This window comes from Calonectris borealis, chromosome 7 (assembly GCF_964195595.1).
Source record: "Calonectris borealis chromosome 7, bCalBor7.hap1.2, whole genome shotgun sequence".
NCBI classification, from domain to species: Eukaryota; Metazoa; Chordata; class Aves; order Procellariiformes; family Procellariidae; genus Calonectris; species Calonectris borealis.
In genome coordinates this window covers 2745716-2767980 of record NC_134318.1, presented here as the reverse complement: position 1 = coordinate 2767980, position 22265 = coordinate 2745716, and the positions used below count along the sequence as shown (strand labels likewise).

General features: G+C 52.3%; 1 protein-coding gene across 1 annotated transcript; it reads left to right on the top strand.

Annotated features, from left to right (window-relative positions):
* The first annotated feature begins 14489 nt into the window (after nt 1-14489).
* Nucleotides 14490-21539, top strand: LOC142084020 (lipase member M-like). The gene is made up of 9 exons (XM_075154048.1): nt 14490-14573; nt 15116-15281; nt 16643-16841; nt 17100-17209; nt 17643-17779; nt 18222-18365; nt 19563-19634; nt 20501-20566; nt 20928-21539. The coding sequence occupies exons 1-9, from the start codon at nt 14490-14492 to the stop codon at nt 21159-21161; spliced, it is 1212 nt and encodes a 403-aa protein (XP_075010149.1). The 3' UTR covers nt 21162-21539.
* Nucleotides 21540-22265: the final 726 nt, after the last annotated feature.

Below are 22265 nucleotides of genomic sequence, written 5' to 3'. Positions count from 1 at the left end.
ATGGTGGTGGGAAGGGATCTCTGGGGTCTGCACCCCAGCCTCCTGCTCACAGTGGGACTGTCGCCAGCAGCCATGCCTCTGTCTAGCCAAGGTGGACCCATGAGACTGCATCCAGGAAAAAAACAGGTGGAGAAAAACAAGCATAACCAGCCTGGCATTTGGGACAACCATCCCTGAGCCAGCAATTAATGCATTAACGGTTTCTGGTCTACACTGTGTTTCACAGCTCCTGTGCAGTGCTTACTAAGAATGAGAGACTGGGGTCCCACCTGGGTGTACTTCTCCCATATCTCTCCTAGTTGAGATATTGGACCTCTCCACTTTCTGCCAGCTGGGGAAAACAGGACAGTCAGCATGGGAGCTGCACAAGGTCATAGCCCAGATTCTCCCTTCCTTGCATCACCCCATGGACCCTCGAGAACTTGCTGAGAACCTGGGACCCCCACTTCTCCTGGTGGGACATGGGTATTGATGCACAGACCAAAGCACAGTGGCACCTGCTGCCAGGCCGGGGCCGGTGGAGCCCTGGGACAGCAGGCTCACAGTTCACACGCCCCAGTGTATTGCCTTTGACTATGGTCCCTGCATGTAAGATAAATAATAAGGTCTGAAGTATTGGCCATAAACATTGTTTTGAAAGTCCTCTCCCCATGCCACAGCCCTGCTCATACCCTCCCTGGGCATTTACTGTCAGCCACCTCTGGAGATGTGTCTGCCCTGGCCGTGCTGATGTGCCCTTGGTTTTGAACTGCTTTTGGATGTGACTTTCATGGCAGCAAAGACATTAAGTAAGAAGGGTTCCTCCTGCCTGTGGGTTATGCAAGTCCCAGGAACCGCAAATCTGATGGGACTCCTAATTGGTGCCTTACTTTGAACAAGCAACAGATGTGTTTTGCCAGCATCAGGTCTCCGCAGGACAACCTCAGAGCAAGTCAGGCTCTTTGCAGGCAGCTTCAAGTCCAAAGTTGCAACAGGTCATCTGGGTTAGAAGAAAGACCAGACCAGGACTGAATTGGAACCCACTCATTTCACAGCACAACCATTCCATACTCAACTCAGGCTGCATCACTTCCAGGACCAAACCAACCAAGACCCATTTCACGCCAGCTCCAGCTGTCTTCCTTGGGTGCTGACTCACGAGCCTTAATGGCAGAGTTTGTATCGGGAAGATCACTTCTTCATCACTTGTATTCAAGAACATCGCTTTGGAAAGCAAATTGGACTCCTGCGGCAAGACACAAGGTGATAGGTGCCGATGGCTGCCTATATGTTGGTCTAAGGCAGGTTTGCCTGAGCAGCTTGCTCTTCCTGCAGCCAGGTGCACAAGAGACGAGGAGCTGCCCTGGCTGAAGAGGATGTAGGTGTCTCATGCACGCAGCGGCAGCATCCCCTCCATGCTTACTTCTTCTTGAATTAGGGTGCCAGCACAAACGCCACCATCCTCCCTGAGAAACAGAGCTGCCCGTTCCCATGCAGCGGGAGGATCTCCATCTTACCGACTGATATGTTTGTTCAGTGCTACCAAAACAAGTAGGTTTTGCTCTTGCACCAAACTGCTCTGGGGTGGTGACTGTAGGCCATAGAGATGTCCTGCCCTGTCTTCCATGGACCAAGCTTATCCATTGCCCTGAAGGACAGTGTCCCCCCGGTTGAAGATGCTCAAGGAATGAGCATCCAGGTGGGGAATCAGCCCAGCAGAAGACAGAATGGGTCACAAAGTGCTCGTGAGTTTTGGAGTGGTATCACCGGTGAGCAGAATATTTCCTCTGTCAGTGCAAAATACCTCTGGCTTGGATGGCCCCACGCTTATTGTGGTTTCCACAAACAAAATTATTGTTTGCTTGTTTTCCTAAATTTAAATGCTCACATGAAAGAGCAGGATGTGGCACTTTGCAAGAGCTTCATTTAATTACAGGGCCTTTGGGTGCCGTTCCCCACACCCAGCCGAGGTCCTGGAGGAAGCGGGCTGGTTCGGTAACTCGGTGCAAGGCTGTAACCGCTCACACTGCATTTCTTTAAGCACAAATGTCAGTACTCAAATTCAGGGCTCACGGTGCTGATAGCACAGTCCAAGCAATCCAAAAGGCGGAATTTATTTACCTGCAAACTTGTCCCGTAGCCTTTTTCCAAACTCTTTTACAGTAGCTTGTGCAAACCAGAGCATGTCTCTCCACTGCTTCTGGTGGATACAGCATGTTCAGCAGAGGACGTTTAGTGTTTTGAAGAATGTGGAGAGGACACAGTGCAAAACCAGTTTGGGGTTTTTTTGAGTCACCTGGGGTATTGAAGAAAATGCAATGAAACCCAAAGGAAGCATAAGAAGTGTCGAAGACTTGCAGGAACACTTTCACTGACTCAAGCACCTACAAACATCTCTGCCGATGACCTTGCTGCTCACTTGCACTCCTACGTGGTCTGGATGACCATGTTTGCAGCCTCTCCTGCCTTGAAAACAGCTACATAGAGGTGGCAACATACCAGGCTAGGAATGCCCTGCCCTAAGTGACCTTCCAGGCAGTGTCAGGCATGGACCTGACAAGGCAAAGGTGAGCGTTCCTACAAGAAAAGAGAGTGAAAACCATGCTGAGAAGTGCCATAGAACAAAGTAGGCATTTAATCATCAGCTTGACCAAGAAAAAGGTCCAAGGTTCCTTTTATGCAAGATGTTGTACCTTGCACTGAAAGCTTCAACCACAGGTACCCAAGAAGAACATAAACACAAGTAAAAGTTACGAAGTGGCAGAAAAGGCCACCAACATGCAATTGCTAGAGCAGAAGACTTGCAAGATGTTACTAGATGCCAAAAAGAGGAAGATTTTGCAACAGCTTCCCATTTGGGGCAAGATGCTTTTGTACTCTAATGACTTCTACCTGGCCCTACAGCATTACAGGAATGGTATTTCCTGTATTAACACTCCTAAAGTGTTGTCCCAAAAAAGGCCACATAATAAAATACCTCTTGTCCAGTGCCCTGCAGAACAAGAGCAACAGCTGGTGAAAGGTCCAGCAATACAGGCAGATTTTAGGGGGAAAATAATTCTCAATAGACGTAATTAAGCACTGGAACAGGTGCCCAGAGCGTTGGTGGGATGTCCATCCCTGGAGATGCTCAAAACTGAACAGGACAAAGCCCTAAGCAGCCTGATCTAGTTGGAAAATCACCCTGCCTTCAGACTTGCTAGAGACGAGAGACCGCCAAGGGTCTGTCCAACCTAAACTACATGCCTGTCTGAGGAAGGCTAAAGAGCAGAAGCACAGCAGGAGAGATGCCCCAACTGTTGATAGACACACACACACTGTTGGACCAGAGGACTAGTCAGATGAGGAAGTCTCCCAGCCTTTGGTGGGACTAACCCCCACAGAGGAGTTGATCAGGAGTTTTGCAAGGTGGGGACAGCCAGAACCACTCTGCTGAACCACCCAGCTCCACGAAGCAGAGTCCTGTGGCAGCTCAAGTGCAACAGAGGCTGTTGAAGCTACGAAGGAGGGCACATGTCTGAAGGCAGCCATCGCAGAAGTTAAGCAAGGGTCAATGTGCCTGAGCTCCCCAAGCTCCTGCTCGGCAGAAATGTCCAGCTGTCCTCTAGACCAGCCGTTCCCTATCCAGACATCATCCTCACATGTGGCAGCCTCTTCTCTGGAGATCTTCTGAGGTTACAAGGCCTCCTGTAAGGCCCCAATTGTGCTTTTGTAGTGTAAAGTACTTGGTGCAGAGAAAACATTAAGTTTTGTCTCTTCCTTGCTCCGTAAGTTGCAGGCATTGCTCCCAACAAATATGCAACATGACTAACGCTGGGAGTGTCTGCGTGGGGCTCTGCAAATCCTCCGATGAGGGGTAGGCGTCCGTGGTGTTTTAGGTGGATCAAGAGCGGTGACTGTTCCTTATGGCTCCCCAAAACCTACAGGGCAGCCACATCTGCCCAGTAGCTGCATTCAGGTGTCTGTGCCTGCTGAGACCCACATTTGGCATCTCTGATGGCATCACTCCTGAATCCCATGCCTTCTGCCCATGGCCCAGATCCCATGCTGACTATGAGGAAGCTTTGCAAGAGCTTGTCTCAACACAGAGTCCCAGCAGCAATGCTGAGACCTCTGGGACATGCTCCCCTCCAGCACATCACCCATACCACAGCCTTCCTACAGCTAGAGCTGGTGATTTGGCCGTGTTTTGGTCCAAAGCTCAACCTTCAGGTTACTCCAGGAGCCTGTGCAGGACAGAGACGCCCCTTTCAGTAACCCGCTGGTCCAATGAGGGACCATTACAAGTCATCTGTCCCAGCAAGATGCTGACCACCAGGTCTAAAGGCTGCACCTTCTTTTTTTCCAGGAACAAAAAGTGGCACCCAAGAAAGAGAAGATCATGTCAGCTTGACATCTACAACGCATCAACAGTTAAGTGTCTGGGTGAGATGCTGGTGAGGCATAACTGGTAACTCCCACCTGCAGGGACCAGGTGCCCCTTAGCAACCTGGCCATCAGGAAAAGCCTTGGGGAACCCTGGAGCTGTTTCCCGTAGAGCAGAAGTTGTTATCAAATAGCAGGTGATGCGTCTGTCCTTCCTGAAGGAGCTGTTTCCTCCTCTGCCCCGGTCCCTGTGTGCAGACTCGGTGGAGAGCCCTTGCTTTTCTGGTGGAAAGAGCAGAAGTGAGAAAATTCGCCTTGGAGGGAAGAGGGCAAGGGGTAAGACAGACTCCAGGAACCACAGCAGGGCCACCTTGGTCTGGAGTGGGAGTGCCGGCTTCCCCAGCATCCGAAATCCTGGGATACCTGAACTCACCGGGACCTCCAGGCACTGGAAAGCTGTCCCCAGCTCCTGTGCAGCTCTGGGCAGCTCAGCTCATGGCCACGGCACAGCTGAGAACGTGCTGAGACCGACTCTCTCGTGACACCTGTGTCCCCAGAGGGCTTCACAGCCCTCCACTGCTTCCCTGTGGGGGACCTCAAGGCTTCTGGCACACGACCGCAGCAGCTTGGCTCCTTGTCAAGCCAGCAGGTCATGGCTTGCTCTTCCAGGAGCTTGCGAGCCCTGCGGCAAAAGTGCATTCAACGTCCTTTTATTTAGGGACGTGTTCATTGAGACTGGTGTCCACCTGCGTGCCACCCAACAGATTGTGAGGAGGTGGCCGTGGATGACACCGCACGCTGTTTTCAGCTGAAAAAGCAGGAAAGATGTCACAGGGTAGGCAAGCTGCCGAGCTGGGCTGACACAAGCTTACCCCCAGCACACATGGGCTGGACTCAGGCCACCATGAATCGCTCAGAGACGTGGGGACGTGGCCGGGGTGTGAGAGAAGACTGCATCTGAGGAGCCAACAGTTGCATGGCTCCCTCCAAGGCAGACGTCGGAAGCAATGAGAGAAGAGACCAGGCTTGGCGATTACCTTGCCCACTGCATAAAGAAGGGCTGGAAAGAGCTGTTTAAAGACAAAGGCACCCCGTCAAGCCTGGCTCCCAGCCTTGTCCCAACCCAGAGCTGCCTTTCCCCCACCACTTCCAGCATCAGCGACAGTCTCCACCAGCAGCGGTGACATGAGAGTCCTCTCCCTTGGCTTCCCCACCACGACGGCTTGGGCATCCAATACTGATCCAGCTACACCTCAAAACCTTACCCTCTCCTTCCCACCACCCTGGAGCCTGCAATGGCTGTTGGGTTGCTCCCCAAAACCTGCTCCTCTGAAGCCCAGCTCACAACCTTCAAGCTGTGGGTCTCTGCAGCCCTCACATACCATCCTGTCACCAGAGCAGGCTCAGACACAGGAGACTCCCATAACCCTCGGAAAGGAGCCCTCAGATGCCCAGAGCTCTGCAGGCACAGACCTTCTCCCCATAAAGCCCCCAGGTTTAGCAGAGCCAGCTCCCACCAGGATGTGAGCAGAGACACTCCCCACCAAGGGCAGCAGGTAGAAAGGAGTTAGAGCCAGCTCTGCCCGTGCTCCCTGTGTCCTCACAGGCAGCTTCTGGCCTCCAGCCTCACCTTCATCTACCTCAGTGGCTTGCAGCAAAGCCCACTGAGTCTTCCTTGGTCCTTCAGAAGTCCTTCCTTTCACACCCTCTCCAGAAATGCCTGCTCCCCTCTGTGCCTCTCTGCACAAGCTGTGAGCCCACGGCTCTCCCTACACCAGCCCCCCCTATTTCTTCAGCCCCTGCCCCACCTCCTTGACCTCTCCTCCCAGACAGGCTCGGCTCCATGGGGAGGATGACTCCTTGCCTGGCCCTCCGGCTCCCCTCAAGACAAAGGAGATGCATGCGTGGATGCAAGCCCCGGGAGGGGGTTATTCCCTCTGCTTGGCACTGGGGAGGCCAAATCACGGTGCTGTATCCAGTTTTGGGTTCCCAGGGACTAGTGAGACACCCCCAAACTGGAGCCAGCCTGGGGACAGAGTGGTGATGGTGAGTGGGGGCCAGGGCATGCAAGGAGAAGCTGCGGGAGCTGGGCTTGCTCAGATGGAGATGAGGAGGTGAAGGGGAACCCAATGGCATCTCCCCCTGCCCAAAGGGGTCCCAAAGGCACCAGGACCGGACTCTGCTGGGAGGGGCACAGCGAGAGCCCCAGAGGCACCGGCACAAGCTGCCACACGGGAAACCCCGGCCGGCCCCAAGGACGCAGCCCGTCCCCGTGCAAGCGGGGTGTCCCTGGGACGGGGCCCCGAGCGGTGGGGGATCCCCCGGCTCAAAGGCAGGTATCCACACGCTGAACAGGCTCAGCTGCATTTCAGCGGCTGCCTGGCAGATCCAGAAAACCGCTCACAGAATCAAGCCCTCGGCTCTTCCTCTCTGCCAGGGCAGCCACACGTCAGCACAAGTCCCGCTTGGCACGTCCTTCGGCTTGTGAGCACCCAGAGACCTTTGCTTTGCTATTTGGGGGTGAGAAGCTACTGCATATTCCCTGAGAGCACCCAGCATATGTGTGATGGGTGTCACCTCCCTATGGCTCTGCCCATCCCTGTAAGGGTGGGCTCCCAAACCTCACCAAGGGGCTCGCAGAACATCCGAGGAGGCTGCTTCTACGCTATCTGCTCAGCCATCACTGTGTCTCTGTTGGCACACTTTAAATGGTGTCCGGTGCCTTCAGCACAACCAGCATGTGCACAACCAATAATCAAGAAAATCATAGCTGGAGCCAGGATGTGTTTTCCCGCACCAAGCAGGAGCTGAGAGATGCGGAGGGACCTGAGGACGCTCAGGTGCGAAGGGATGGAGCCTGGGAAGATGCATCCATCCAAGATGCCCCTTGGCCAACGCAGCACACCGCGACCACACACCCCGCTGCCCAGGAGCCTGCGAAGGGACCGCTCTACCACCCACGGCCCAGCCTCCAGAGGACTCTCTTGAAGACAACGCCGTCTTTCCACCCTGCTGCTGACCTGCGGTGGTTTGCAAAATAGCTTCAGAGAGAGTGGAGGGAGGGGGTTAGTCATGCGAGCAGTAAAATGATAAGCAGTAAAATGCGGCGCTCAGCGCAGACTGCATGAAACCTTGCTTCTCCCCCTGGTGACAAAGGAGGAAAGCAAACCAGAGACAGAGGTGCCCTGGGGTTTTTGGGTTGGGCTTTTTTTTTCAGTAACAGACCTTTACACTCTGCTACTGACAAACCAGAAAAGCCTGAGCTCAAGTATTTTGCTAAATTAAACTCAACCGCATAGATACACACACGAGAAGAAACATTTCACCTGCTCTGCATGAGAAGGAACACCAATAAGCTTCATAACCAGCTGAAAAACATGGAGGACTTATGGTGGGGCTTATTTCTCCCCCTCCTGCTCCTCCACAACTGCAGAGCGAAGAAAGGCAGCATCAACCAGGGCATCGTGGTCCAGGGATGCTGGCCGGCAGCAGCCTCTGGGCATCTGTGCTCCAACCTCGGCCCCCATCAGGGCCAACTTCACAGCTGCAGCAGGTTGTTGAGGGCCTGAAATAACAGCATGACTTATGCATTGCAACGAATGCAACGGAAACACAGGTCTCAGCCAGCCGAAGCAGCAGAAACGTGGCCAGTGGCGTTACGGTTCATAACACGGATGGTGAGAGGGCTGGACCTGGCCAGGGAGGGCTCCATCCCCGCAGAGCTCCTGCCCTGGGTGGCCATGGCCAGGCTTTAGCACCACCTCATGAGCTGGCACCTCATGCCCAAGGAGAGATGGATAACCGTTTGGCTTTTTTAAAATATACCAAAATGCTACACTTTCCGTGAGGGTTCGGGCAGGAGATCATCTCCCTCGCCAGCACTTTCACAGCACCCTCTGCTGCCCAGGCTTTCCCTTTCCTTCAGAGAGCACTGTCCCATGGACGACAATCAGTCCAAGCATCAGTGCTTACATGACCAGACAGCAGCTAGCTGAAGAGCAGGTAGCACCGAGAAATTTAGGAAAGAGTACATGAGATTAAAGCGGCTTTGGGCAGGTGATCTCCTCGGAGGCAGAGCCATGGCACCGAGGGGACGGGGGACTGCGGAGAGGGGAGGGCAGAGTCACCGGGATGCAGTGACCGTGGCCCCCCGAGGCTGTGCACTCACCCCAGGGTCTTCCCAGAAGTGCTGATACCTCCACGGGAAGACCCTCCAGGAGCAGGAGGCTTTGTAAAGGTTGCTGTTAGACTGATATAAACAGAACAGAATATTTCAGTTGGAAGGGACCTACAATGATCATCTAGTCCAGCTGCCTGACCACTTCAGGGCTGACCAAAGCTCTGGGAACTGACCAACGCTTCCAGTTCATCCTGTTTGTTTCTCATACTGCGTGTGTTGGCGTGCAAGCATTTCAGAGATGCTCCTGAGCCCTCCGTGCTCCCCGGAGCAGTGTAAATGTTCCCACCAGCATTGAATGAAGAGCAGGAATGGATAGTAGTCTGAAGGTTGTCCTAGGCTCTTCAGTCGTGTGGTGACATCCCTAATTCGGGTCCCAGGGAGGCAGCAAACTTCCCTGAAAAGAGGGTCTGGTCTGCAAACGGGTGCTTCCGTTCCGCACGGGAGGGAATCGCCACTGACCATAACTCACCGTTTGTTTCTTCTCAGTGCTGGTCCTAATGCAGGTTTTGTTATGAGGACTTGGTCTCTCTGACCTTGGCAAGACTGCTTGCGCAGGTTCCTCCTCTGTCTCTGTGTGTCCCCGAAGGTCATGTATCTTTCAAATAATTGCGTTCCAAACCCAGTTTCAAAAGGCAACGAAAACTTTCAAAAATTTGAGAAATCTAAGAAAATTCAAAATGTACAAACGTTAAAACCTCTGAAAACTCCATTTCAAAACTCAAGCAAGTCCAAAGCTCCCTCGTTCTCCCGCGCTGTCATGCAGGCTGGTAGCCAGCAACATCTTCAGATGTTTCCTTGAACACCAAGTGCTCTGGTTCACTGGTTCACAGCCGGTCAGAAACTGCATCCCCCGGCACTATGGGCAGATAAAACCCGTACGTGGTGGACGTTCACTCCCGTGACTCACACCGTGTTCACACCAGTCCCATCGGGATCCGGTACGAACAGCAGCACCCATGAGAAAGCAATCCAATGGCTCACCTTGCGGTTGCTTTCGAGTAATCCCCTCCTCTCTCTCTCCCCTTCAGTGGGTGTTTGTTGTTAGAAGACGAAAATAAAATAACTTTTAAAACCTATGGAATAAGCTTGGCTTTTAAGCTCAGAATTCTTATTTTTTATCCCAATTTTGTAGATGGATTTTTTTAATTGCTTTTAGACAGATAAGAGAAATACATTGTTTCTCCAGTAATGACCTTCACTTTCAAGCCTGGAAGCCTGAATTGTGCTGCGGTGCTGAGCCTGACAAGCCCCCTACACCATCTCCCCCCTTAGCTGATACTTGGCACAGCCCTGCCCCGCTCAGGGCCGGGTGCTGGGCTGAGCTTGCAGCTGCCCCACGTAAACCCCTTTTGCAACCCCCTGCCTGGCTGGGGGTGCCAGCGCAGCCCAGGTGTCCCACCAGCTGCAGGCTGCAGCACGCACTGGTCTCCCGTCGGCGGATGGCAGATAAGCCTGCCAGCCAGAAAATGCTGATGCTTCGAGATCTGACTGCGGTTGTTTCTCCTGACTCCCTCACGCCTTCATAGTTTGTGTAGGAATTCACCCTGAATTGGGGTCATCCTGGGGGGCTCCCGGCTGGACGTTAACAGTGCTGCAGGAGAGGTGGGGAGTGATCCTGGGGCCGCAGCACCGGCAATAGCGAGATACTGGCTGGGACTGGTGCGAGGAGGGGTGAGGGGATGGGGGGGGCACATCTGCATCCCTGTGGTGCACAAAGCCTCAGCAGATGTGCTGGATCCTCTCTGGAAAGTCTCCATCCCACAGCAAGAGCCGTGTCATGGTCTGCATGCTGGAAATCTCTGGGAACACCTTGCTGAAATGCAAAACCTCCCGGTCCCCATAACGACTGCTGGAGGTGCTCTTTAAAAAATGAAAAACAAATCCGTCCCCGGGGAGGGAAGAAGCTACCTTTTGCTCTCACTCCATCAGACTTAAGTAATAGGGGAAGTAACGTGGCCCCAGACTTGATGCAAGGACCAGGAGCGGCCATAGCTCCACCGGGAGCCTCTCTGATGTCCTGTCCCCAAAAGGAGGGCAAGTTAATATATACTGGGAGGAAGGGGGAGTGATTTCTTGTCTGGGCATATTTAATCCTGTTTTTCCACCCTTCCTCCTCTCCCTGCAGGGGAAAAATCAGACTCTGGTCTGAGTCACCACTCATCCAGGGTGAGCCAGGCTGGGAGGGCTTCTGGCACTGCCTCCAGCTAGTCTTTAGTAAAGATCAGCCATTACAGCTTTAAATAGAGGTGGAATTATTTAGGCTTTCCAAAGAATGCATGCTTGCATTTCAGCAAACGCCGCTTGGCCAGACCTGGCAGGTATCGATACCGGGAGAGGTGACAGGAGCCCGCAGCGTGCAAAGCCAGCCCTGGGTCGCTGCAGCGTGCCAGCGCGTGGGCACATTGGCAAGGAGTGGAGAGGCGGCCTCGAAGGCAGCGCTGCCAAAAACGACACCCACAGCCTGCGACACCCCTCGCCCTCCTTGCAGGGAGCTCCTCAGCCACCAGGCAGCTGCTGGCCAAAGGCATTGCCAGCTGGGAGGAGGTGAAGTCTGGGGGAGAAGTGCAGGATGGGCAAAAAATGCCTGACGAGGGCTGTGATAAGCCTATGTCTGCACACAGACATAATTGACCAGATGGAGGTAACTGAAAATCAGGTGGGCACGGACACCCAGCTGAGAAAGCCACCCGTCGCTGTGGTCCAGGTGGGCGTCCTTTGTGCTCAGTAAGAAAAGACACATCCTCCCACCAAAACTGCACCCCATGGCTGATGAGAGCAAAAGGTAGCTTCATCCTCAGCTTCTTCCCTCCCTGGGGATGGATTTCTTTTACATTTTTTAAAGAGCACCCCCCAGCAATCATTATGGGGACTGGGAGGTTTTGCATTTCCAGGCAATGGCTCATTACACACCAGGGGGCAGCAAGAAGAGCCAACAAGAGCTGGATGGGTTTCCCACAGGAGCTTGCTGGGGTGAGCTAGGCTGGCCCCATGCACCCCACTGTGCCCCATGCACCCTGCAGCACCCTGAGCACCAACACCAGCCCCATGCAACACTGCCAGCCCCTTGCACCAACAGCAGACCCGTGCACCAATGCCAGCTCCTTGCACCAACACCAGACCCATGCACCAACACCAGCCCCGTGCACCAACGCCAGCCCCGTGCACCAACACCAGCCCCTTGCACCAACACCAGACCCGTGCACCAATGCCAGCTCCTTGCACCAACACCAGACCCATGCACCAACACCAGCCCCATGCACCAACGCCAGCCCCGTGCACCAACACCAGACCCGTGCACCAACGCCAGCCCCTTGCACCGACACCAGACCCGTGCACCAACACCAGACCCGTGCACCACACCAGCCTCATGCACCAACACCAGACCCATGCACCAACACCAGCCCCGTGCACCAACGCCAGCCCCTTGCACCAACACCAGACCCGTGCACCACACCAGCCTCATGCACCAACACCAGCCCCTTGCACCAGTGCCAACCCCATGCACCAAAGCCAGCCCCAGTGCAGGTGAAGAGTGGTCCAGAGGCTGTACATCCTCCAGTCCACAGAGGTCACAGGCGACATCAGATGATGCTGTGCCACACTGAGTGGAAATAATCAATTTGTTACAGCTCTCAACTTTTCTGTAGTGCCATGAAAATATTCCCAAGCGAGCCAGGGTAGGAAGGGCGTCTCCCTTCAGAGCAGCCTCCAGCCCTCAGGTAAATTACATGTTCTCAGAAGGAAAGATTAGAGGGAGTGGCAACCTGTGACGTTCCCGAATGCGTGGAGCAGAGGGAATAATAGCCCGATGCGTGGTGGGCGAGAGCGGCATGCTCGGGCGGCGGGGACCTCCTGCTTGGCGGACATCAGGAAGAAAGGTACCCACACCTCTTGTGCTGCAGCGCCTGGACCACGACAGGTAATCCTTCCTCCTCGGGTGCTTCTGCCTTTGAACAGGCTGCCAGCGAGGGACCATCTCTGGGGACAGCAGGAGAGAGCTGTAGATGGTTGAAGAGCCCCACGGATGGAGCCCCGCAGGGGGGCTTCCCCAGGAGTCCTGGGTGTGAAGAAAAGTCGTTTCTTCTTGTGGGAGGTGCAGTGGGAGTGCTCGGGGGTCAGGACCATGCTGCTGGTGGAAGAGGTTTCGCCCTGCTGCACCTCTCGGAGGTCTCTGGGAGCTCTCAAGGTCTGCTGAGCTGAGGGACCCTTCATAAAGGAAATATTTTTGCAGGTTGGCTGTTGGGAGGAAAGGGCCATCCCGGGCAAGGCTCTTCCCTTGAATTTGCATGCTATTCTCCTGACGTTACGCCACAAAAATGCTTTCCGTCACTCCTTGCTTTTCTGAAAGGCTGTCTTAAAAGTAGCGAGGCCAGAGTCTCCTGGGGGAGGTGCAGAAGGGCTGTGTTGAGTGTGCATGGCCGCTGTCCTTGCTGTGCCTCCCACCTCTACCCGTGTGTCCCAGAGACCCGCGTGCTCCTCAGGAGCATCCCGGGAACGATCCCTTAACCGCCTTCCCCTGGGAAGGAGAGCCCCGCTGCACAGCAGGCGTGTCGGCAGCGATGCAACGAGGGGTCTCAGCCCCGAATCGCAGCCCAGGGGGTTCAGGGTGGAGGTGGGGAACCCTTCTTCCCCCGGCGTGGGGAGCAGCCATGGGAGGGGGGAGTGTCACCATGGCTGCTCCCCACGGTGCAGCGTGCGGCTGGCAGCGTTGCATGGGGCTGGTGTTGGTGCTCAGGGTGCTGCGGGGTGCGTGGGGCAGAGTGGGGTGCATGGGGCCAGCCTAGCTCCCCGTGGGGTGGGGCGGGTGGTCAGGGCTGTGCCGAGCCAAGCCACAGGCACCCCGACCTCATGCTGGCGATACCCCGCTGTGAGCAGGAGGGTGGACAAGGGGTGTCCCCTCCAGCAGAGCGGCGGTGCCTGTGTGATCCTCCACATATCTGCTCCAGGGACAGCAGAGGGAGCAGGTGGCCTTCTCCTCAGCTGCAAAACCACCTCCTGCAGCACGGGAAGCCAGTTCCTCCAGCAGAAGAGAGAGGCGACGGTGAGGGTTAGCTGGGAAGCGACAAACTTGCTCGCAGTTCTCCCTTCTGTCCCCAGGAAGATATTCTGCAGGGAAGCAATGGGGTGGATGCAAGATACCTGGCGCTGGCATCTGGCCGTGGTCGCTGCTTCCCGTGCAGCCCAGCACAGGCGCATGCATTCAGCGGGGATTTGGCAGGGCTCCTTGCTATGGGCTCCATGCAATTTAACAATTTAAGCACGTCACACAAGAGCTGAGGCGGTATTTCTGTTACAAATTTGTTGTCTCCAACAAATAAAATGATAGTAAGATGGTTTGTGGTAGGAACATGCCAAAACGGATACTTCAAAACCCTTCCCAGGAAGAACAGCGGGTCTCCTGGGACAGTATTTCACGCAGGTTTGCAAAAACAACTCAAGCGTGTTCCGGCATCTTTTTCAGCCATAAGGAGAGCCCAACCAAATTGCATTATTTGATTTCTTATTAAGAACAAAACCTCCATGATCCTGCAATTAAAATTGGGTGGTTTACTCCTGATTAGTTCAGCTATCAGTTTAACCAAATAATCTATTCTTCCGACTACCCGAGCCATCATTTTAAACGAATAGTCTATAATCACCCCCTCGAAAACCAGATTTGCCTAGGCTCGTATAGCTGTGTACATACATGTGCATTTTTCTGAATACAAGGATCTGATGGAGAATGTGTGATCAAAATGTGGTGGAGTTTGGACTCTGGCATTGTTCAAGATAAGCAAAATGAGCCATTTTTAGAACCAGTTAGAGGATTTAAAATTTAAAATTATTTTACCTGTGGAGTGATCAGATTGATATACTACCACAAGTGCAGTGCATGCCAAGTGAAGCGCGTGCAATCCCTGGCTTCTGTGTCAATACCATCGATGTCTCTCACGCTCATCCTGTTGATAATGTTTTGCAGAGCACCATGATGTGGCTGTTCGTAACCATTGCTTGTTTAATGTGCATCAGTGAAAAGTCAGATGCAAGCCCCGAGGTGTCCATGGATGTTGTAAGTCCTGACTTCTCTCCCTTCCTTTCCTGCTTGGGCATGCAAGCTACCTATGCCGCCACGGTCTGGGCAGGACGCGTGGTCTCCGCGTGTGGTTGGTACCAGGGTTTTATTAGAGTTTTTGTCTCCCTGTGCATGGAGGTTTGTGGCAAACGTATATGGGGGAGTTCAGTCCAAGTCTACTCAGGTTTGGTCAACTCAGCTGTCTCAGGCTTGGAGCTTCGCTGTCATTGCTGCCCTGCTCTTCACAAACGTCGATTGCAACATGAAAAGCAACAATGGGTTTTTCTTTACCAGACCTGCTCAGGGAGTGAGGGAAACACACCTGCCAAAAATTTTAACTGAAGTCATGACATCATCACAGCGTTGGTGGAAGGGACATTTGGAGGTCCCTACTCCACCCTCCTGCTGACAGCAGGAGACACCACCACCAGCTCAGGGAGGCCACTGTTGGCTTTGCCCAGCCAAGCCCTGACACCCTATGGGATGGAGACCCCCACCTCCCTGGGGACCCATCCCATGCTGTGCTTCCCTTCCCACAGGGTGAAATTGTCCGCTACCACGGGTACCCCTACGAGGAGCATGAAGTGGTGACAGAAGATGGCTATTACCTCACCATACAGAGGATTCCTCATGGCAGAGACAACCCAGCAAGCATGAGCACCTCCCACGAAGCAGAGGCACAGAGCTCCAGCATGTTCTGCCCCCGTAAGTGCCACAAGAAGATCTGCCTGGTCCAGGGATCCTGAGAGCTTTGCTGGGCTCGAGTAGGCCATGGTCAGGGCTACCTCGTCATGGGCTGGCTCCTCAAGGAGACAACTTTCCCTGTAGGATTAGCCTTGGGAGCAGAAGAAATGCAGGTGCCCATCACGCCAATCTTCTCGTTCTGAGAAGATCTGCTCCAAAGAGGAAGGAAAAGATAAGGAGAATGAATGGGACAGAGAAATCTTGCCCCAGGTTTTACCCCAGCTCAAAGCCAGCCAGCGGAGCAGCAAAAAGCCAGCCATTTGTCAGAAAAAAACCCCATGTGTCCAATCCAATGCCATCTCACCATTTCGGCTCTTTTCTGTTCTTCACTTGAACAGCTCTTTCAAAGTGGAGGGGATGATGCCCCATTCTTGGCAGGGTGTCCCTCTCCTGGGAAGCAGGAGGATTGGACTGGCGTATGAACATGGCAAATAAGTGTAAAAAGCCAGATTTCCATTCAGGACACTTTGTCCTCAGCTGTCCAGGGTGGAAATGTGAGTCTTGTATGGAGGGTCTAAAAACCAACAGAAAAAAGAGGAGACAAAGGAAAAAAAAGAGAAAGGAAAGTCACTTTTATTTCAACTTTTTTATGCTGCAACCTGTGGTCACCCTACCATATGAAGTTGAATAACCTTGGGATGACCCTGTTGTGGCTGTGAAGTTGGACCTGCTTTGAGCAGGGGATTGGGGCAAAGACCTCCAGAGGTCCTTTCCAAATTAAACCTTTCCATAATCTCTCTTCCACTCTTCCTACAGCACTTCAGGCTTCCTGGTCCTTTGTAAAAAAGATCTTAAGTTTGTTCTGGGGAGTTGAGACTTGCCCATATGGCTTAAAGTGGGCAGAAGCGGGTGGAGGAGATGCTCTGGACCCCTCCAGTACCCCTGTCTCTTGCAACGGGGCAGCATGGTGTCGCCGTGCCGTGGGGGGTACTCAGACTCTGCCGGGTTTTCAGTGTCTCCTGGTCAGAACCAGAGTACCTGAGCCAAACAAAAGGCACCGTGAGGAGGGTGGTCTCCATGCGAAGGGCACGGTCAGTGTCCAGGCAGACATGGGGCTTGGTTTCTTTCTTCCTGGGAGCATGATTTACTGAGCTCCATTCAGTGTGGAGTCCAACCTTATTTTTCAGCTTCACTATATGGATTTTCTCTGTCCTGGGATGACAGAAGAGACTACTTCAAAAACAGCTCTCCAAAGAGGCTGAGGACCATCTCCCTGCACTGGAGTCACTTCCCCAGGGGGTTGCTGCCAAAAGCGATACCTGGCTATGAACGGTCAATTTTGCTAGTGGTCAGAGAAAATGATCCTCCTCTTCTTTCTTCAGCTCCAAAGCCTGCTGTCCTCCTGCAGCATGGCCTGGTGTTGGAGGGAAGCAACTGGGTTACCAACTTGCCCAACAGCAGCCTGGGCTTCATCCTCGCCGACGCTGGCTACGACGTCTGGATTGGAAACAGCCGGGGCAACAGCTGGTCGCGAAAGCACAAAGAGTTTGAGTTTCACCACCAGCAATACTCAGCTTACAGGTATTTTCTGTGCAACTGAAGGGTGGGTAGGTACCTGGTGCCCTCAGCAGTGTCCGTAGGCTGGAGGAGCAGCGCCGCTGACAGTCGCACCGTCTGCCAGTGGACATAAACCGACACTGCCAAGATGCTATTGGGGTGCCCATACCTGCCAGAGCCCTCGCCCGCTCCCCAAATAGTCATGCCACTACTTGCCGTGTCCTGCCTGTCGTTCCCAAGGTCAGCAACAGCAATTTTGTCATGTGCCCGTCTCCGTTGCAGCTTTCATGAGATGGCCATGTATGACCTTCCAGCGACGATCAACTATATTCTGCAGAAAACAGGACAGGAGCAGTTATACTACGTGGCTTACTCTCAAGGCACCACCACAGGTACTTAGGAGGAGACCAGACCACTGTCAGAGTTACGTTAGCCGTGCACCCCTGGTTTGGGGGTGTTCTCCTGAGAGCCTGGACGGGGAGGGTAACGTCCCGGCACGTCCAAACAACGAAGGGAAAAGAGCAGGTAAAAATCCCTGTTTGCTTTAACAGAACAGTTTTGAGCAATTCCAGCCCAAAAGCAGTTCCAGCGATGGCTTTTGGCGCATCCCACTACAGCCACAGCCCCAAGAAGGGCTTGCAGAGCTGCAGCTGGGCTGAGCAGTCAAACTGGGAGCTGAAATGCATCAGCAGCAAAGGCCTCAGGTCAAGTCACCAACCTGCTAGAGCCACCTCCGAGGGTCCTTCCAATGGGTGCACACGCCTGGGAGTCAACAACTCCTTCAGAAATAAGAGGGCAGGGTTTGCTTCCTTCTCCCTCCCACAGGTTTCATTGCGTTTTCGTCCATTCCCGAGCTGGATCGCAAAATCAAGATGTTTTTTGCCTTGGCTCCTATCACCACAAACTCAAATATGAAGTCACCCTTGGTAAGGGTGTTTGACCTTCCTGAGGGGCTGGTTAAGGTACGTCCTCGCCACACGCTCGTCTGGTGTGAAGGGGAAGGAGGGAACGGGAAGGTCTCATCACCTGAGACGTGCAGCGCTTGTACATCACTTCCATTTCCCTGTCCCCCGTGTGCCCTTTGCATTGAGCAGGTACATTTGCGCCCTCACTCTTGAGCCTGTGGGGTGTTAAGCAGTGTGAAGCATCCTCCTGTCCAGCCCGAATCAGAGAAGAGCTATTTCTAGATGTTGTTTTTGGGTCCACCCTCCTAGGAGAAACCTCTTCTAGGAAGATCAGGGCTCTTCCAGGGTCATGGCCATTTCTGAAAAGCCAAAATTACAAAGCACAGCAAAGCTGTGGCAAGGAAGACAGCAACTTTCAGGGGTGAGCAGAGAGTTGGGGAGCGTCTGGAGGCAAAAGAGGAGCATGAACCACACTGATCAATGCCTTTGACTTTCACAGCTCATTTTAGGACACACGGTGGTCTTCGATAAGGGCGAGATCTTGCTGCAAGTGATTTCCAGTCTGTGCAGCTACCCCATCTTTAAAAGCTTTTGCTCTTTGGTCCTTTACCTGCCTGGTGGGTTTACCAACAGCTTAAATGTGGTATGTATGCTCCAGCTTACCTTTTAAGTGATCCAGTTTCTTATTGTTTGAGCCCAAGTTGTCAACTAGCTGCCTTCACCTGGCCTTTCGCATCTTCGATTCGTCGAAAAATCTGGTCATCGCGTCGGCACTTTGCAATCTGGCCCTTGCATTGGCCATGCTCTTGCATTAGCACCAGAGGGAAGCCCAGAGTGCACACAAGGTCACGCGTCCACCAGGCACGCTGTCTCCCCAGCGGGGATGATGTCGAAGGGGAAAGCGTAGAAATTCATTTGGTGCTCCGGGGGCTCCCAGGGTTTCTCTTTCACTAAGTGTTTTGTAATTTCACATGTGTTTTAAGAACAAAACGGGCTCTTACGGAATGAACTCCCTTTCAATCCATGCCTAGGAGCAGACCCTTCAGTCTACAGTGCCTTAGAACATATTTATCCCCAGATCAGAGCCTTTCCCTGTGCTCCACTGCACTGAATACAGAGCCATACAAAAAATTCAGGCTGGAGGCACCAGGGTGGGGGTCTCTGGCCCGACCCTGCTCCCACCAGGGCCAACACTACAACTAGAGTAGGTTGCCTCGGGACATGTCCAGGCAAGCTGGGTGGTCCCAGGGATGCCCTGCTCGCATGGGGAAGGGCTTTTTCCTCAGGGCCAGCCAAGATTTCAAGGTCCAGATCCTGCCACAAACCGCTCATATGAGTAAAATTGGAGACAGGTCTATGTAGAGAACCAAGCAATAATAGCTTGATCATGGATGGAGTCAGAGCTGGGCCACTGTTTCTCAAGGAAAGCGTTGGTGTAATTTCTTAATATTCCAAGGAGGAAACACATCAGAAACATGTAGAGCTACTGTGATGAGTTGCACGTTGTCTTTGCAAAAGGATCCTGAGCAACAGATATGGAGTTTCATTTTGGTTTGAAAACCACATAGACTCATAACATGACCCAGCATCCCATGGGAATTGCTCGGCTTACTGAAGGCAGCTCCACAGCACCCTTCATGCTGCTGTATCCGATGTGTGTTCGCACGGCACGTGGCCGAGCTGTGCCTTCACAGAGCTAAGACGAAGCAGTTTGTACAAATGCAAGCTCCAGCTAGCCTGTGTGAGTGCAAGACTTGTGTGGCTACTGAACAGGATCAGTTTTATTTCTAATGAGATTTCCTCCACGCAGAGAATAAGTGTCTCCAACGGTTTCTTGCAGAGCCGCATAGATGTCTACCTGTCCCGTTACCCTGATTCAACATCCCTAAAAAACATGTTACATTGGCGCCAGGTAATATTTCCTGCTGCAGAATAAGTCGGCATGCAACCAGGGCCCGTGTTCTCTTTTCTCAGCTGCCGAGGACCTCTTCTCAATGCTTGGGTATAATCCTCCATTGCTTTCCCTGCAGAGCTATATTAGAGAGAAAGGGGAAAATTGACCTGAAACACGGGTGCAGATGCAGTTCTTTTGGCCATGACTTTCAACAAAAGATGACCAAGAGTCTTTGGAGTTGGTAGGAGATGGAAATGAAAACAAAACCTGATAATAAACCAGCACAGGAGATGCTGGAGTAAAGGCTAAGAGCTGAAGGTCGGTAGAGACAACTAATCATACAACAACTAATCATTGAAAACACGCACAGACTCATCTCCTTCTGCTGTAGACATTGACCACGACAGACAAAGGAAACTTGCCCAAAGGTCTGATTTGTGTCTTCTTTGAGGCTAGCTCTTGATTGTACGCTAGGTGCACCGTGGGTTTCTGGGACCTCAGCCTCCAGACATCTACGTTCTGCAGCTCGGGATTCTTCTTAATAATATATTGATTAGGGGAGGAATTGTGAATTTGCCTGTTTGTGTAACTATATTCTTAAAATATGCCTAGGAGCAAGCAGGGCAACGGATAAGCTGCAGAGTATCCCCACGCAAGAGAGGAGGGATGAAAGATGTGAGCAATGCCAGGCGATCTTGCAGGCTGTGCTGAGATCTTCCTGGGGGTTGAGCTCTCCTCCCAAAAGACAATATCGCACGTAACAAATAGCATGCCCGAGCCTTGGTGGCAGGAGGGAGCAGTGCGGTTCCCCGGTCACCTCTTTTATCTTTCTTATGGTCCCCTCTAATGCATGGATAATAAACACAGCTCTCCTCCTTTTCCAGCTCTATCAAACCGGGGAATTCAAATATTATGATTACGGCAGTGACAACATGCTTCATTACAACCAGGTAAGAGAAATCCGTTCTCATTTGTCAGTTTTAAAAGAGAAAAAAAGAATATTATGATGAAAATATTGCAGTGGCTGAGACTGAATTTTATGAGATTTATGGAATTTACCTTATATGGTCAAACAGGTTTGTACCTTTCTTACAAAAAAGAGGTCTGTGATGTTGTTCAGTGATGACTTTTTGACCCTCTGGTGAAAAGCGCAGGAGCCCAAGGCATAGTCAGGATCTCTGGTGATAGTTTCTGTACCGTCTCTCGGGATAGGGGAGAAATTCCAAGCAGCGATCAGGAATACTTTGAATTTTTGACTTGCCCGTGACCTCCCAGGCTTTCCTTCCTCAAGCCACACTATTTGTCTTCCAGACCACACCTCCCTTCTATGAGCTGGAAAATATGAAAGCCCCGCTTGCTGCATGGTATGGTGGCAAGGACTGGATCTCAGCCCCCGAAGACGTAAACATCACACTGCCTCGTATAACCAATGTGGCATACAAAAAGTACATTCCCGAATTCGTCCACTTTGATTTCCTTTGGGGCATGCAAGCGTACGAACAGGTGTACAAAGAAATTCTTGAACTGATGGAGAAGAGCGCCTAGAGTCGGAGCAGTGGCAGTAATTGTTGGTTTCTCGTTTGACTTCTGGGTCTTCTTTTATCTGGGAAAAAAAAAAAAAAGTGAAGAAAAAAAGAGGGGGAAGAGGCTCATTAAACTGCGACGCTTGGTTTGGATTGATATTACTCTGGCAAGTGAGGAAAACAAGCCAATCCAATGATCGGAAAAGCACGTAGGATTTAGGTTAAATAGGTTGAGGTCCTTGCAGAAGTTGGGCATGGCCCTTTGACCCTGAGTCGCCCGGGTGCCTCACTCACGTGGGTTTCCAGCAACAAGCAATTTCAGTGGAATTTGGCTCCTGGCCGCCATTGTGGGTCCTGGCCTCCCTACGCTTGGGTTCCCAGCTGCAAACACCTGGACAGCAGCTCAGCTCCCTCCTGGATGCTGGTGTTTCCCGCGAGTACGTGTACTCGGATGGGACCACGTGGTGGGTCAAGCGATGAATCCTGCCGGTGTAGCTTTATCCACCTTCTGGTGGCTCTTCCACGTCAAGAATCCCAACATCCTGACATTCATTTCTTTACTTTACAGTCGGAAGGATCTAGAAACGTTCTGCCTGGTGACAGTGAAAAGAGCTCATGGTTTTTTTTTCCATGAGAACTGTCCATTTTGCTAATGCAGGGAACATCTTTCTAAAATTCATATTGATTGGGATAACACCAGCCTTGCTCGTACACAAAAGGGTTTTCAATAAGTTCTCCCAGGAAACACCATTTGGTATGATTTTAAGCAATAACAAACACAGCACAAACCCAGCTGGAAAGGTCACCTTTTGCTGACTCTCAGGAAATGCTTTTGTTTTCCTTATGTTGGAGAGAGAAGAAGAGTCTGCTGGAAGCCAGTAATGAGTCTAACTCTGTTTTCAGCTTCTGGATTTCACTTCTTAATAATATATTTATTAATTGTGGAGGAGGAATTGTGACTTTGCCTGTTTGTGTAACTGTATTCTTAAAATATGCCTAGGAGCAAGCAGGGCAAAGGATAAGGCCCTCTTTCCACAAAGATGTACAAATAATAATAATAATAATAACAGTAATAATAAAGTAAGAAAGGGTTCGCTGGGCTCTGTGTGGTGTACTGCCTTAAACC